This window comes from Carassius auratus, chromosome 7, assembly GCF_003368295.1.
Source record: "Carassius auratus strain Wakin chromosome 7, ASM336829v1, whole genome shotgun sequence".
NCBI lineage: Eukaryota > Metazoa > Chordata > Actinopteri > Cypriniformes > Cyprinidae > Carassius > Carassius auratus.
In genome coordinates, this window is record NC_039249.1 from 28,862,444 (window position 1) to 28,880,233 (window position 17,790).

Here is a 17,790-nt window from a genome sequence, read left to right on the forward strand (position 1 = left end):
TGTATGTTTCGCTACACTTTCAAAGTGTAATATCCAGTAAATGGTGCTAAAACGCTTTCAGTTTTGTCCAAAACACAGTCTGGCAAAATTTTATCAGTTTGGTTGATGTACGTATTGCTTCATTTCAAAACGCTCAAAGGTTAATTCTTTAGCATGATTGAAAATATTGTATAACTAACACTAAATCTACTCTAAACCTAACAATAAGTTAACAAAACCAAATGTAAGATAAAAATGCATTTTTGATGCAACCATGCCATTTTAGATTCATTGTACTAGTCTTTGATCTCTTTTATCGTGACTCATGTTTCCTGGGACTCGTAGTCAAGTGCACCGCATCAAAAGAGCAATGCTGTACCAGGTGCGCTACCGAGCAAGTTTACTTCATCAGAAACTACATTTACTGTATGGAGCTGGTTTTGTGAAGAAAACATCAAAATGGATTAATTTACACATCATGCACTTCGGTAAAAGGGTTTTGAGGTCATAACATAATATTGTGCAAGGAACCACACAGAAATAAGTCTTTCATGATTTTTGTGAAAAGGCATAAAAGTTATTGGTGTTTTACTGTCACTAGTGTTCATTTCAGCACTAGTTTTCACAAACATTTTTGAAGTTTTCATTTGCAGAAATGATGGTGAAGGCATGTTTTTCAATGAGCCTGTTGTTTTAAGCACTATATTGTAAGTAAATTGTAAAAATATATATATATATTTTTAATGTAAGTTAATTGAGAAAAATTATAGATTTTTAAACTGCATTTTAATTTATATTACACTCTATTATTGATAATTGAATAATAATAAGATGCATTATACAATGTGATATATACATACATATGTACATATATTTATGCCATTCACTAAGACTTTTGGCAGCTCATTTCGTGGTTCAACCTGTTAGTCGGTGCATTTTATAAATATATGCATTTGTGCTATCAAGTGTGTGCTTTTTCTTCTGTTTCATATTATGTGCATTTACGTGGGTTTCTTAAGAGGCCACAAGTATGGCTCTCTAAAGTCTCCTCGTGTCGTGCCTCCACTGATTGCCTTCTTTCTCTTGTATTGCAGTACTTGTATAACTGATGCTGAAGATGCCACTCCGGTGTTTAGTAAATCTATTGAATCACGTGATGTAATGGCCAGTGAAAGGCAGCCATGACTCACTGTGACAGGACCCCGTTCCCTGCAGATGGCCATTACATGCACTGCACTCGATGTTAAAGAGCACAGTGGAGGATTATGAGGGCCTTCGAGACCTGACCATGTCTACTCTTAAAATCAGCTTTTTTTTTAATAGACATGCATCATAAATGATTTATTCTAATCAATTTCATGTACTCTTGAACTTCCACACACAGCGAGCTTGCATAAAAATGTTTTGTCTCAATCAATAAAAGAAGTACATATGTATGATATATATCCTGTAGCAATATTATTCAGTTTTTCATGTTTGAATGTTCTGGTCTTATTTTAATCATGACAGAGCCAATGATGCTTTAAGACAAAGTATTTGTTTTTCAATTGTAGTTCTGTGGATTTTAAGGCATTACACTTAGTTTAATCTAGGTCATACAAAATATATTATATCTATATCTATAACCACTGTTATCTATAACAAAATCTATATGTATCTGTAACTGTATCAAATGAATAATGGTTTAATATTTGGACAAAAATTACATTTTTAATGTGTGTATAAATATATAAAATAATTGATTTTTTTGTTGTTGTTGTTCCACTGTGAAATATTGCAATAGTAAAACTTATTTTTTTAATTTTTAGTAATATATATATATATATATATATATATATATATATATATATATATATATATATATATATATATATATATATATATATATATATGCAATCAGATATTTTTCATCATAACGTTTTCCCCATCATTAGTTACAGTATACTTGCCCTGAAAATCCTAGTTGGCATTCTTAACCCTACTCTCGTCCAGTTCCTGAGCCACAGAAGCAGGAAATGATGTCATTGATTTGGAATTGATCCCGGTCATCGAATGACTCACAGGAGCCAATTCCAGTCACTCTCCATCTGACCTGCATCCTACTGCTTCATAACACACACACCTATGCTTACTGTACAGCACATCTTTAGTCTGAGCGATGGACGAGCCTGTGTGAATACATTGTGAATTATTTAGAGGCTATGTAAAGTGCAAATAAGATACTATAAATAAGCTGAGTGAATAATTCATGAACTGTTGTCATTGCTTTAATATATAAAATGAAATAAGAACCTGAAGAGGCAGAATCTCTAGTATTGGCTTTTGTTTTTTTGTGCAGTTTTAAGAGTTAAGGTGTAGAGGTCAAGTAATTTATTACTGTCTAGCAGATGGCACTTTAGCAGCCTTTAACACCCTCTTAACACCCTGAATGTTTCCTCAGCTCTTATTTTCACATCACTGCAGACCCAATTCCTCCAGCTATATGACTTCTGTTCAACAGCACCAAGAAATATTAGAATGCTCATCACTCAAGGTCCAGGGATATCAAGATTTAAAGAGCCAGTACACTTCATTTCTCTGGTGCATTCACCGTTCCTGAAAAACTTTCTCTTCAGGTCCCTGTTCTGTAGAACAAACCTTAAAAACAAAAAAAAGTAGATTTTTTTTTATGTCAAAATATTTTCAGCTTAATTATAAAATAGGATTGAATTAGATTTTTAAATATAAAAAAATGGCCAAATTCCCCGTGGAATATTATGCTTCCATTCAGAAGAGAACTCTGAAAAAGTCACTGTTACCATGGAAATGGGAATCTCGCTTACTCCCACAGAACACTATATAGAATAAAACCATACTTCATATTAATGTAAATTCTATTAACGTTTGTACTGTATTTATCGCCAGTGAAATAATAGTCAGCATGCCCGTAGCCAATTATGAGGTCACTGAGGTCCGGACCTCTGTAAATTTTTCATGTTCGAAAATAAAAAAAAAAATTCTCTGATTGACTAATTTACTGCTAAACTCCTCATATGAATGTCTGCATGTATAATTAAGAATGTTTAGCATCCGTGGTATGAAAATGATCGAGATGCTTCCGAAGCGCGAGACGCAGCCTCCGTGTTGCCAGATCCAGCTATTATGAATGATTTTTGACTGTTTTAATAAATTTAACACTTTAGAAAGTTAATAAAGTAGGAAGTTAAGGTTAAGGGTCAACGATAACTTAATATAAACTAATTTCCAAAATATTTGAAATAATTTCAGTTTATTTTATTTATTTATAGTTTTTTTGTTTATTTTAATAGCAACATCTGGCAACATTGCATCGCCGGCATTAGTCTGGCAGTTATCAAAAAAAGGCAGCATCTATTTACACTAAGTGCAAGAAGCAGCATTTTTTAGAGATATGCTATTTACACTATGTGCAAATATCTATAGATTCTATTTATACTATGTTAAAATAGCAGGATTATCTGTTATTTATAGTACGTACTGCAAATAGTGGCAATTATCTGCACCTCAGTATTGCAATAATAACTTACTGAGTCTGATTTAATGGATGCCAACTCATTGGGATAATAAAGCCCTCCTTACACCTACCCTTACATTTTGTTATTATTTACTTAATATTCATTGAAAATAAATGATTTTCTGATTATTATGTAATTAAAAATTTCACCTAAGGCGGATTTGAACCTGTATAGATCACGTCACAGTATTTTTTTACCCATGTTTTACCTTCTGCACCGCTAAAGTTGACTGTTAAGAATTGTCTTCTGTAATCTTGACTCTTGAATAATAATATAATAAAAAATAATCTTGAATAATACACAACTGATAAAAGTATCCACCCCATGCAATGCAATAAATAGGGTATGATTTAAAAATACTATTTTTTTTTTCATTGAAATAAATAAAATATAAATTGTAGATAAACTTTTAACTTTTACAGTTTGACTTTGACATTTAGTACTAAAATTGCTGAAACTAAATTTTTTTTTCAATGTATGCAGTATTGTTGTTAATAAAAATAAAACTATTAAAAGTCATTTAAAATACAATAAAAATGTCACTAAAACTAAAGATTACATTAAACAAACATAAATTAAGCTAAACAGAAAAAAACTCTTAACAAATTAACAAAACACTGGAAAAATGTAAATCTAAAATATGTATTATACTCAAACATATTATACTGTTATATTCAAATTCAAAATAAAATAAAGTTAAACATTAATTAAAAAAAAAAATGCTGCTGTACATTAGGAGAGGGGTGCTGACAAATCCATAACCTCATTATAATGAGTTCATATATCCCCAGGCGTCTGACACCGTCAACAGAGCGTGTGTTTGACATCCTTATCATGAAGAACATATATTGACCTCTTTGACATCATACACATACAGTACTGCCCCGAATCTCCTTATCAGAAAACCAACAACAGTATCTCATTCCCCCACAAAAATGTTCAAACACATGTAAAGTTGACTGATTCACCCGTACTGGGTGATAAAACGAAACAGCATTACTGGAAATCAATATTAATAGGCTTGATGCATAATTCAGGTATGCATTTCTGCCAGTCAGGTTAGCCTCATGATTAATTCATGGCCGGCTTTAGATACACAGCAGTCCTCATTTTGTAATCCGCCGACTTTACTGTCCATCATTAGACGCATGTGTGCACCGCATTCAGTCACTGGATCCAGCGTTATTAGTGCCGATAACAACAGCAATGCACTTTCTGCAGAGCTGTTTGCACCATTAATCATCAAAATGTGTCAACACGTCCATCTTAGAAGCTGGCGTCCTGCTGGAACATCTGTCATCTCTTGACTGTGTCCTGCAAGATAAAAAGCACAGGACACAGACTGCATGGACAATGTGTGCAGTATGATTAATTTAGCGCTCATAAACAGGAGTACAGTCGATGTTTGTGTGTAATTAGGGAGCAGAATAGGATGACTAGGATGAATTAATAAGGTGTTAACTAGATAAATAGACCATTGAAATGGGTCCATAAATGGGCGAATAAAAAAGTGTTTGACAAATAATGAGAGTTGAATTAGTAAAATAAGAGAGAACATGCAATATATTTTCATTAGTTGAAATGACATGTTTCTTTGTGTGTATTGTAATGAAGTGATTTTATTGATGGGATTCCCTGAGGACTGACCCCATTTATTTTCTTATGATAATGCAGCCTTATTGTAAGTGATTTCTCAATACATGATTTTCTACGGAAAAATGAATTTTTGTATTGCCTTAAAACTGCTCATCTCGACATAAAAAAACATGTTTATCCTCTTTTATTTATTTGTTTCATTATGTAATGTCTGATTCTGTTTATTTATTTTAAATGCAAACATATAAAAGTGTAAAATAATAATAATAATAATGATAATAATAATAATAATAATAATAATAATAATAATAATAATAATAATAATAATAATGTAAAAATGTAATAATAAAAATATAACAACAACAACATCGCTGTTGATATGAACAGCAGTATCTTGCCAGGCTGTTATGGATAACAAATAATTAAAATATCATATTATTATTATTATTATTATTATTATTATTATTATACATAATTGTTTTTGTCATTATTTACTAATTAATTTTAATGTTGTTATAATTCTTATGATTTTATTAATAATATAATAATAATATTAATCATCATCATAATTGTTGTAGTTTTTGTTGTTATTAATTTAATATGGCAACAACGACAGTAATAATAATTATTATTATTATTATTATTATTATTATTACTAAAGGTGTTATTGGATAAGAAAGTAATATAACTTTTAAAAATAATAACTCCTTGTTACATACTGCCTCTACTCATAATAAATGTATATATTTGATATATTAATGAAATAATTAATTATAATGGAATTATAAATATTAAAATGTTTTTATTAATATATCATTAATATAATCATAGATTTATTAGTAGTAGTAAAAATCAATTCACAGAACAGCAGTATCTTGTCAGACAGTGTGCAGCTGCTAAAGTGTGATTGGCCAGTAACGTTTTAAGGCGTGGCTTCACTAAAGATCAGCTGAAGATATTTTTACACAAGCAGATGAATAGTCTGATTCATAAACCAGCGTCTGCACTCATATGATCTGTACTTACTTTTTACACACAACTCATGCAATAGTTTTCATACTTCCTTTGCATGGCAGCAGTGTGTAGAAAGAGTCGGTTAGCATACGCACGCTAAGTGTTACAGGGTTGAGCTACAGGCAGGTGTATTGGTTTCACTCAGTAACTTATATCCCAAGTGTGCTTGAATTGCAGCATGCTATAAATACGTAAACGCTTACTGTAGCCTGTGAGGTCTAAATGTACCTGTGAAATCTGTGCTAATTTTCCTGAGAGCGGCTCAGCTGTGGCTGTCTTTAGGTGCATTTGACTTGGCTTAAAGCGTTTGACCAGCTCTCGAGTACCCAGACTCTCTCTGACAGTCTCAGTATCAGCACAGCTTTGCTTGGTGACAGACACTAACTGTCAGAGTCAGTGAATTACAGCCTTGAAGGAGCTGTCAGCCGCGTGAGTGGCTCTGGATCGTGCTGGTGCTGTGCAGTAAAGCGACATACATCATGGTGTCATGTGATGATGCATGAGGCTGTCGGTCGCTGCTGTCCTGCTGTTTAGAATAAAATTAATTGTTCGATCTTTGATGTCGGTCATAGATTTACTGTACAGTATCTTGTTTGCATCAGAAGAGTGAAAATGAGATCCAATGGTCTGTTTTTTTATCCAATGCTTGGTCACATTATTTGATTAGTCCGAAACAAATAGTGCAAGATGGTGTAATAAAACCAGACAAAAACTGCCGGAAGTGTTTTGTTTTTCTCTAACTGACTAAAGTGTTTGTGAAGAGAAATGGAAATGAAGATTTGCATGTATTGCTTAGTGCAAAGATGTGCAATAACACTAAATTGAGTCCTGAGCTAATATTGCTGTGGATCATTTAGCTAACATAAGCTGCTTAAGAGAACTAAATAATCATAATTATAAACATGCTCGACTCCGAAGTGTTGTTTTAGGGGCAGACTGAAGCTGAAACTACTGTCGAATAATGCATGCGATGTTGTTGTGAGCTAAAACTCTATTAATCTATTAATTAAAAAAAAAACTAAAGCTTAAATAAACAAGTAAATAAATAATATATAAATATTAAGGAAATAGATATAAACTGAATAATTAATATAAATATTAGATAAAAAATATAAAATATTAGATAATAACTTAAAAACATAAAAAATGGGTAATGTCCCCTTGTCGAATTACTGAAAATAAGTTTTATTTGAAGTACTATACATATATTACTATGGTTATAAACATGGTTGTGTTGCACTTCGAGTAAAATATTGTGCTTTAAGACATGTCAGCATTTTCAGTTTTGAAGTAAGTGTTAAATGTAAAATATAAAAATAAATGTATTGCTGAAAATATCCTTCCTGTTTATTTATTGAAACTACAGTAAGCTGTTTTTGTCCCTATTTCTTCCTTGTCAAAGATATGAATATACATGTCCATCCTTGTTTGAAATTCCCAAAAATGTGTCACAGTGATGCGATAAAGTAGATACTATTATTAATATATAAAATATTGATGTATTTGACATATTAAAAAGACCTTTTGATTCAAGAGTCAGAGAAAGAGCCCTTGTGAAAAAGAAGTAACCTTTAGTAACTTTTAGCTTTTATAATATATATAAATTATAAATAGTTAAATTATATATCTATATATAAATATATAAATATACAAATATAAAAATATATAAATATATTTATATATTTACAAATATAAAATATATAAATTATAAATAGTATATATATATATATATATATATATATATATATATATATATATATATATATATATATATATATATATATATATATATATATATATATATATATATGTATATACACACACACACACACAATTAAGCGCACTTCTTTCACAAGAATGGTCATGTTTACAGTACACTGAGACAGTCTACTGTGTGGAGTCATTTAATTTTTTCTAGCTGTAAAGCAGGACAGATGTCCAAATGTGTCTCGCTGAGAGCTTCCTGAGCACCTGCAGCAAGAGGCCCTCCAGCGGTCCTCACGGTGGAGCTGCGTCAGACGGTCTACTGGGGGCTGCAGGTGCTCTCGCTGTGCAGCAGATGCCTCCTCATACAAACAACATCTACATGAATCACTCCATCAATTAATCATGCAGTGCCACATTTATTTAGCGGTACCTCTAAATCACAAGTGCTTATTTTTAAGGAAAACATACCTGATGTAGAGTTAGGTACATGCACCATTACGATGTGCTTTATTATAGAAATACTGTAATTTTAAAGAACTTAATGTTTTCCAACATTTAGTATTACACTTAAAGTTAATATATTTGAAATGCATTAAATTGCCAATTTATATTTACTAATGCAGAATTATAAATATATGTAAATAAAGCCAATTATGAAATTATATACTGTAGATGTACTTAGGTCATACTTAAGTGGGTCAAAAACTCATAATAATTGCATTTTATATAAATTAAAATTTTCATTTAATTTTAACTAAGTGTACTTCTATGACAAAAATATAATTTAAATTATTATTATTATTTTTATTAAACAATGATTGTTTTTAAATAAAAAATTGACATTATTATAAAATGCCTTTTTTAACACACTTATTAAAATGATACTTAAGTGTTTTAAGAAACAGTCATGTAAGTCCACTTAAGTTCCAACGACGGCAGCCATTCATAACTGCAAATTAATGCATAGACTTTAGTTTTCATGGCGTTGGTTCAACTTTGCTTTTTTGGGAGAAAAAAATTGTTCCAAAAAAATGAAAAAATAAAAAATTTTCACTTGACATAATAATTGACAATAATGAGTGATATGCTTTTACTGATGTGCAACTTGTACATGTATGTTAACATGTCAAAAAATGTGACCCTCTAAGTACACTTGAGTGGCTTTTTTTTTCATTAATATTATCCGCATATATATAGGTTTATATAGGTCTGTATTTTAGGTTTTGTAGCACACCGCAAGTGCACAATGAGTGACAGTTATTTAGGGATAGTTGTTCCCAGGCAAATTAAACAGCTTCTGAACAGGCTTGTATTATGAGCTGTTGTAAAGTAAAACAAAAGATGCCATGTAAAGCACCTGCTTCTGAGTGTGTGAAGTCCCTCGAATGTGTCCTTTGAAGGCCATCATCTTAATTTGGCTGTAATTAGGAACAGCAGGTCATTATTCTCATTAGCCAAGGAGTCATGTGTGTGATGGTATAACAGAGTCTGCTGGCCAGAGCACCTGCTGCTGAGAGCAGTTGGCAGTTAATACTAACAGCACCAACACCAGCAATGCCAGTGGATTCACACATGCATCACCTCAGAGCTTTTCTGTTCATCCTGTAGGGCAAGGCTGTCTTTTTGTGTTTTGCTGCAGGTTAATATTCTGCTATAGGCTTGCGTACCCCAAAGCGTCAATTTGAAAACATTGATGTTATAAGCCTACAGCATGGGTTTGTTTATCATATTCTGACATATTTAAAAATCTGAACCCTTGATTTTGCTTCAGGTATGGAAAGGCATTTTAGGAGATATCTATAGAAGAGGTAGTGAAGGAATTTTTTTAAATATAGTTTTTATATTCCAGAGTAATTAATGTATATGCAGTTTTATTGAAGATGTACATTAAGATTTAGAAATACAGGTGGAGAAAGATGGTTAAATAAAGGTTCACATTTGTATTACAAGATCGCCCTCTACTGTCTAAATTGAGTCTTGCGATAACAATTCAGGATAAACACTTACTGGACTGAAGCCATTTAGCTTTCCTGGATTAAATGTAAAAAAATGTGAGTATAAAGATCATCAGGCTTTGAGAAACATGTATTTGTAAATATCTTACCAAGCATATTATTTAAAGATATAGAATGATTCATATTTTATTTTTTTTTAGTCTGTAATACTTTTAAATAATCTCAGTGATTTAGAGTATAATCAGAATTAAATCTTACCATTTACTCATGTAATTAATGTTGTTTTTGTTTTGTTTTTTGGTTTAGGCCTCCTTTTTTTCCTCCTTAAGTATAATCTCCATATTCTCACTTATTTTCACTATACAGTATATTATACACTGCCTGGCCTGAAAAAAAAAAAAAAGATATCTTCTATTTCATTAGTCTGCCTTTAGCTTTGATTTGTGTGCATTTATTGTAACATTGTTCTTATGTAACATCACCCCATTTATTTCCTTCACAAGTTGCAATATTTTAAGAAAGTCAAATGCATGCAACATTCAAGAAATATTAATCAATGCAATAATGATCCAATCCTTGACTCTTCAGCTTATTTAAATCCAAACAGTGAATTTTATTTTATTTTTGACCAGGCAGTTTATGAGCCAGTTTATGAGTGTGATCAACAGAAGACATATATGCATATGCATTTCTTTTTTTGTCTAAAGGTTATATATATATATATATATATATATATATATATATATATATATATATATATATATATATATATATATATATATATATAACTATTATTTAATATGTCAGGCTTTACTGTGATGATTCTGCCCTCGTGTCCTTGATTTTCTTCTAGTCTTGAGGCAGGATCATGACAGGCCCGTGTTTTGTGTGCAAGCACATGGCCTGGTCGTGGGCCATGTTCTTGTGTTGTCCCGTTCCCTTGCCCCGCCCCCCTTGTTATCCTAGTTTTGTCGTGATTGCCTTACCTGTGCCACCTGTTGTGTCTTCATTAGTCTTCCTATTTATATCCCCTTGTGTTCACTGTCCTGTGCGGTTCATTGTTTCTACATGTTTCCTTGTGAGATATTGTATCATTGTTACCCCTTGAAGAAGTTGATGTATTACCCGTGAGTGTTTGTCTTTAGTAAGAGTTCCTGTGTCAACAGTCTTTGTTTATCGTGTCAACCCAGTCTTGTTAAGTTATTTAGTCTCTGCCCTAGTCGTTGTTTTCCCCCTCGTGGGTTTTGTTTTCCCCTTTTTTGTCTGTAATAAACCCTCTGTGTAGTGATTCCTGTCTGCGATTGAGATACATAACATTTACAGGGTTTAGTTTGATCTAATCAGTTTATCTCAGTACCCCCACCATTAATGGAGACTTTACTAATAAAATAAATGAGTTGTGGCTGTTTCAATACTAGAATACTTTTGGCATAAGAAATGGTGTCTTTCAACCATCCAGTCAGGGTTTTAAATTTTAATGCAACTGTGAATGTGTACTTGTATTTCAGACTCTCATAGGATGTTTTAATAATATTGTTGCCAAAAGACAGATGTGATTTGCCCAGTCTATGATGGTGATATATTGTTCAGCACTGCTTAGGGTTATAGTTATAGAGAACTACATGGATATTCTCAAATATTCCACATCTTGTCTCATACTGCCACTGTGTGGTCATACTGGGATAGTTTAGGTTTGTTCATTTTAGGTGTTGGATATATTCCTTGTAGAAATTTTTTCATTTTTGAAGCACTGGTAATTTTGGAACTAATTTTTACTATTAACTGGCTTCTTATTAGTGCTACTTGCATATTTGACTGTTTATTAGTACTTATAAAGCACATACTGTTTTATTCTTAATCCACCCAATACTTAATTGAGGCAAAAGTCTTAGTTAAAAGTGAGAACTGGTCCCCAAACTAAAGAGTGAAAGTAAAGTATGGCATCCACTTTGACTAAAGTACACACAGAGAGATGTCTTTTGGAAAGACTAACCAACCCATTCATTCTCAGATCATCTGCTGGTCATGTACAGTTGTCATTTGTCGCTGTCCATTGTGCTGAAAGACTACCATCTACCACATAATGTGCACATCACGCACCGTTTCTGTTTGTCGCTGTCCATGGTGCTGAAGAACTTCCATGGTGCTAAAAAACCACATAAGATAATGGACTCTAATAAACTGAGTAATAGTAATCTTATAGCATGTTGATTACAATTTCGGTGACTTTAGTTACTTGAAGGGGAAAAAACAACCCAACTCAAAGAAACTACAACACAGATTTTATACAGTGTAGCAAGTGGCAACCTGCAAACCTTATTTAAGCCATAAAAAAATAGTTTTGTTGGAATAAATGAATTTAGGTTAAGAGATGCCCAGTTTTTTTTCTGACTGGTATAAAACCAATTAATGTTACCATTACCATTTATTCAGTGTAGGTAGACTCAGAGATTGCTTTTGCATTTCGGAAAACAGAAATCTATTCAAAAGGGTCATTTTACTTCCAACCTGTCGAATGAAGGTTATTAAATGTTTGCTTCTCTGAGACCTTTTTTTTTCTTCTTTTTTTTAGCCTTCTTTTCTTCACCCCTGTATCAGAAGAAGTTACTATACACAGCTTTACTGAAATATTTCATATATCTCCACCAATTTCATACATATGGTTTCTGATAGAAGTTGAACACAAGCAGGGGGAGAGAGGCACCTCTGTATGCCTTCATTCTGTTTTCCAGGGACCTTGAGATCATTTCCACACACTGAGCTGAGAAACCATGCTGAGAAAATTGGCCTTTGATGACGCTTCTTTGTGATGAATTGGCACAGGGTCACGGGTTTCGTGGATGAACGGAGGTGTGGGTGGAAGAGAAAGATGATTTGAGCATATCCGTGTATGTGTGTGACTGACTGTGTTTAGAGGTGAGCTGAACTTTCCAGCTGCTCCAGGTGAAGCTCAATGTGTTGTGTATGGTGAAAAAAGCTTGTGATGGAGCTTTATATGAACTTTTGTGACACTTTTATCACCTTTGATTGCCACTGAAGAAAACTTGAATGTTTTCATCAAATAAACCAATTAATTTCAGCTGATGAGTTGTGACCCAATAATGCATCCTTTATCTGCTTTGGGAAAATAGTGCCTACTGATTGTGAGCATGCATAGTACAGTATATGGAAAAATAAAAATGAATAAATAAATAAATAAAATAGAGGAGAATATGCTTCCCATTTTTTTTAATTTGTTGACATCAAAAGTGTTGTGGTATTTGGAGTAAAAATAGGCGATGCCAACAAAGACAGCTTGTGTGACATGCCCTCATCCTCAAATAAACATAAACAAAACTATGATAAGAAAATTCCACCAGGTTGCATTAAAAACACCTTAATTTGTGATTAGTCTTAAAAACCTGTGCAGTTCATGTCAAAAACATGTAAATAAAATATACAAAATATTTTTTTACCTATATATCTCCAATAAATACATTAATAAATAAATGTTTAAGTTTATATGCAATTAATTATTTTTGTTTTACAATAATAAATTTTAATTAATTTATTTTTGCTTGTTTATTTATTTAATTATTTTTTACGATATGCAAAATAAACACAATAATCTTAATAACCATTATATTAGTATTATTTTTATGTGTATACTTTAAAAAAAATTTTTTTACTGGTTTGGTCACCACTTGATGTCCAATGTAAAAGTCTCATTCAGTACCCTAAAGCAAAACCAGTTGAGAAGCACCAAGAAAACATATCTCAGTGGATATGAAATGTCAAAGTACTTTACAGAAAAGTAAATTAGTAATGTTTTAGCGATTCAAATGTTCTTAACACATTTCCTTTTGTCAGATATTAGCTGTCATCTGTCAACTGCAAAAATAAATATGAAACAGCTTGAACCGTGTCTCAAGCAAAGGCTCTTTACGTTTCAATTTGCACACCCACACATTCACTGGCAATCACTTCTGCCTGCTTTTGCTAATCAGTAACTTTAAGAACAGAGACTTTCCAGCAGAAAAACATATTCCCCATGCATTTTCTTGATGCTCAAGAGCCTTTCTTTCCATCCTCCAGTCCCCCCATTTGAGTTTCCATGGAAGTCAGCATTAACTTCACAGGGTGATACTTTCTGAGAAAACCCCATGTGTCATTGCCTCCTCCCAGATTCATGATTAAGTGGACTCTCAGATGCACACCGCTCTTAAATTACAACTCTTGCGATTGCAGGATAGCAATTACCATGCCAATACGCCTGTCTGATTAAGATAAAATTGTTGTTTACATACCGCAATCTCCAAAAAACACCATTAATATGTTTTTCCAGAGAAGTCTCTTCAGTTCTGCAGCAGCCCACCAATTTTCTAGTCACCACACCGGTACTTTAAAAGAGCTTTTTTGCATTTCTCACAGAAGAAATATCAGTTTAAATTAAGCGTGTGCGCTGTTGAAAACTGCTGTTTTGAAGTAGATGTATTATTATGCATTAATCTCGGGCATTTTAATGAGCGCCGGCTCCGGCGTAATTGGTGCATTTGAATTAAAAGCAGCCAGCAAACAGAAGTCAGAGTCGACAAACACCGCTCGGCCATTCTCGGGCAGCAACAGTGATCACTTCACACTGCCCTTTTCCCCTCCTCCTCCTCCTCTTCTCGCTGCTCCCTCCCGCCTCTTCCTCATTTCCTGTGAAGAAGTATCTGTTGAAAGAGTGGGTGCACGGCAGCTGAGCGTACGACGAGAACGCAGGGAGCTTACTTAAACTGCTCTTCAACTGTGCCAAAGTGGAGCAGCTGGGAGGCATTGGTTGAGATCAGAATCAAAACTGTTGAGACAGCTGGTGACATTCTTGAGATCTTCATGTCTGCGACTGAAGAATAAAGCAGGACTCAGACTGCACTTGAGGAGAGCCACAGTTGCTCCAGGAGAACCGCTTGCGAAGCACTGAGATAGAGGGCGAGAGGGCAACATGGGCGCTTTGATGGTGATATTTTCTCTGCAAACCAAACAAAGGAGAAAAAGGACAGGTAGGCAGTAAAGAGCACTTTCATTATGTGAGTCAGAGATGCTGTAAAGACTACAGTGGAGGATAGTACATGGTGCATTGCATGCTCTTTGTACTTGTTTAATTAAACATATAGATATACTGTAAAGTGTAGTCCAGAAATCTAGGGATTCCAAATAGTGTTTAAACCTGGAAATTAAGAGAGTTTTAAATATGTAAAACATAGAAATGCTATGATGAATAAGAAGTACTGATGATTCAGTTTTTTTAGATGAGAACATGATCACCGGGTTTTACTCACACTTGTGGAGCTCATGCAGCTCGAGTGCTGCTGCTGTTCCATTATTACCAAATTATAAGACAAGATCTTATCAAGTTATTAAATAAACGTTTTACTCAGTTTATTATGCTGATAATATTATTTAATATAGTATTATACTTAATGGTTAGCTATAAGTTTAGGTATTGGTTGGAATAAGGGATCTAGAATATGGTCATGCAGAAAAAGACACTGATATGTGCTTTATACCTATTATTAAACAGTCAATATGCCAGATAATATAATATTAATATATATAATATATAATATTGCATGCTACTAAGTAACTAGTTAATAGTGAAAATGGGCTCCTAAACTAAAGTGTTAACAAGTAAAAAAAAATAATATATTGAAGCTTTTGAAAAACACGCGCACACACACACACACACACACACACACACACACACACACACACACTTAAGATTTTGAAACAGTTTTCACTTGGAAATTGCTACTAAAGATGTACATCTTCTTCTTGGGTGTCTGGTTTTTTTTTTTGTTTTTTTTTTTGTTTTTTTTTCGCCTTGAGAAACAAGTACACCGGCACAGCACGATGATTCATGGTTTTATGCTTTTTTTGTGTGTAGCCAAAGATCTCCAAAGGGATAGTTTCTCAGAAATGCTGTACAAGGGGCTTTTTCCAAGAAATACTGTACAGATTATTCCTTGCGGGAAAGAGAGGTTGTAAATGATCAAATCACAATTACTGAAGATTTCTGCAGTTTACAAAAAAAAAAAAAAAAAAAAAAAAAAAAAAAAAAAAAATCTTGAATCAGAAAATGCTTGTAAATTTCACAAAGAAATGGCAAATAGCACATTAAATCAAACTATTTTAATAAGAAAGACCCAAATGGAATTTTCTTGCAAAATATACTTTTTTTATATATTTTTTTCCTTACAAAAATAAATAAATAAATAAATATTCTTTCATTTTTCGAAAAGCTCCTTCAAACTTCAGTCTCTAAGGGATGAGGACAAAACCCTTCCCAGTATTAACTTAGTGAATGCACCATTAGTGATGTGGAGTCTGATTTTATAGGAACTCTTTATGGAATATCTGCCAGGCCATCAAACTGTGAAATTAAATCTTATTCACCTTCCACATAATCCACATAAATCTGACAGCACACACTCCTTCCTGCTCTGCTCTCTCATTTCAGTGGAGCTTAGGACTGAATGCTTTGATTTTCTCTCTTAGTCTTTTATTGTTTGAAATCTGAGGCTGTCTGTTGCTCTCTCATATCTGGTTCATGCCTGTGATGATTAAGGTTAGTTATTCGTACATTTGCATAATGTAGAATACACTACATGCATTACTTAAAGTTGAAAAGGGGGAAAAATAGCTGCTATCCCAGCAAAGTTTACAAAACTCTGTCCTGATTAGCTTATTCACTGCATCCCTGCTATTGAGACGGATTTAATGAGGCAGAGCTCTGGTTTTGTTTAATATCTCTAACCTGAGACTGCATGTGGCTTTTAAAGCAGTCCTGGTTTATGTGTAACATTTCAACATCATAGAGAGAGAGAGAAAGACAATACATCGGTGTATAACATTTTCATATTGATGTGACTCACTGTACTGAGTCGAGCAATTGCTGGTTTTAGTCAGAATAGTTTTTACTCAATACTGTACAATGTAAAAGAAAAAAACTGATTATTCAAAGTTGTAAATAAAGAAAAGATTATTAGATTATGTTTTAAAACGAGGGGGTATTTTCTAAAATCAGTTTCTGGTTGAAAATTGTTTCACCACCATTTTATTTTTGTGAGTTAAGTGTGGACCTAAGATAAAATGCTTTATTGCTCCTTTTTCTTTTCTTTTTTTTAGCAATGGAAGTAATAAAAAATGAAGTGTAATGACATTCAGAACTAAAAAGATTGTTTTTGTTATTATATTTGTTATTATTATTTGTTAATATTATTAGAATACAATTGCACAAAATACTATTTTATTCCTTCTAAAAATCCATGCTGAATTAAATTTGTTAATTGTAGATTCTTTGTAATTATTTCTGAAATCTACTATATTACACAGAAATTTAATTTAATTTAATTTAATTTAATTTAATTTAATTTAATTTAATTTAATTTTATTTTATTTTATTTTATTTTATTTAATTTTATTTTATTTTATTTTATTTGATTAATAATGCTCCTCATAGAAATGCAGATTTTAACACAAGTCCCAACAGGAAAATATCTATAGTTTAACCTATAGTTGTGATGAAAATGTATGTAACTGAACAAAACACAGTGTAGTTACAGCATTAATGATGATGATTGTTTTCAAAGGAGAGCACTGCTTAGATAAGCAAGTTCTCTTCTCTCCAGCTTTGGGAACTTTGCAACAGCTATATCTATACAAAAAGTTATATTTAGTGTCTCATTCAGATGGCTTGGTTGGGAATAAAATGAATGGGCAGCCTTGATCCTTCTCCTAGGCAATATATCATAAAGAAGACAGTTTTTATGCATTGTAAGCAGAAATCAGAGGAACCCAGATTCCCACACGGGGAGCTCAACCGTGTGTTTGGACCAAGTGTGTTTGAACTGTGTGTTGCTTGTTATTGTGGAGACATACGGATGCTAGAGGAGAATGCTGGATGATTTATTACACTAAGGGTACCACAGTATTACCATGTTTTTGGACATGGTACCATGACATTATCTTTACACTGCAAAGATAGT

General features: G+C 32.7%; 1 protein-coding gene across 5 annotated transcripts in view; it reads left to right on the forward strand.

Moving 5' to 3' along the window:
• Positions 1–17,790, forward strand: part of kcnip4a (potassium voltage-gated channel interacting protein 4a) — a 167,284-nt gene that overhangs the window by 85,524 nt on the left and 63,970 nt on the right. The window contains exon 1 of one of the 5 annotated variants that reach the window (XM_026268336.1): positions 13,931–14,805. The exons of the other annotated variants lie outside the window; for them this stretch is intronic. Within the exon in view, the coding sequence (XP_026124121.1) occupies positions 14,748–14,805 (58 nt within the window). The 5' untranslated portion in view covers positions 13,931–14,747. Of the gene's footprint in view, positions 1–13,930; positions 14,806–17,790 lie in introns of those variants that run through there. 5 annotated transcript variants of the gene reach the window in all.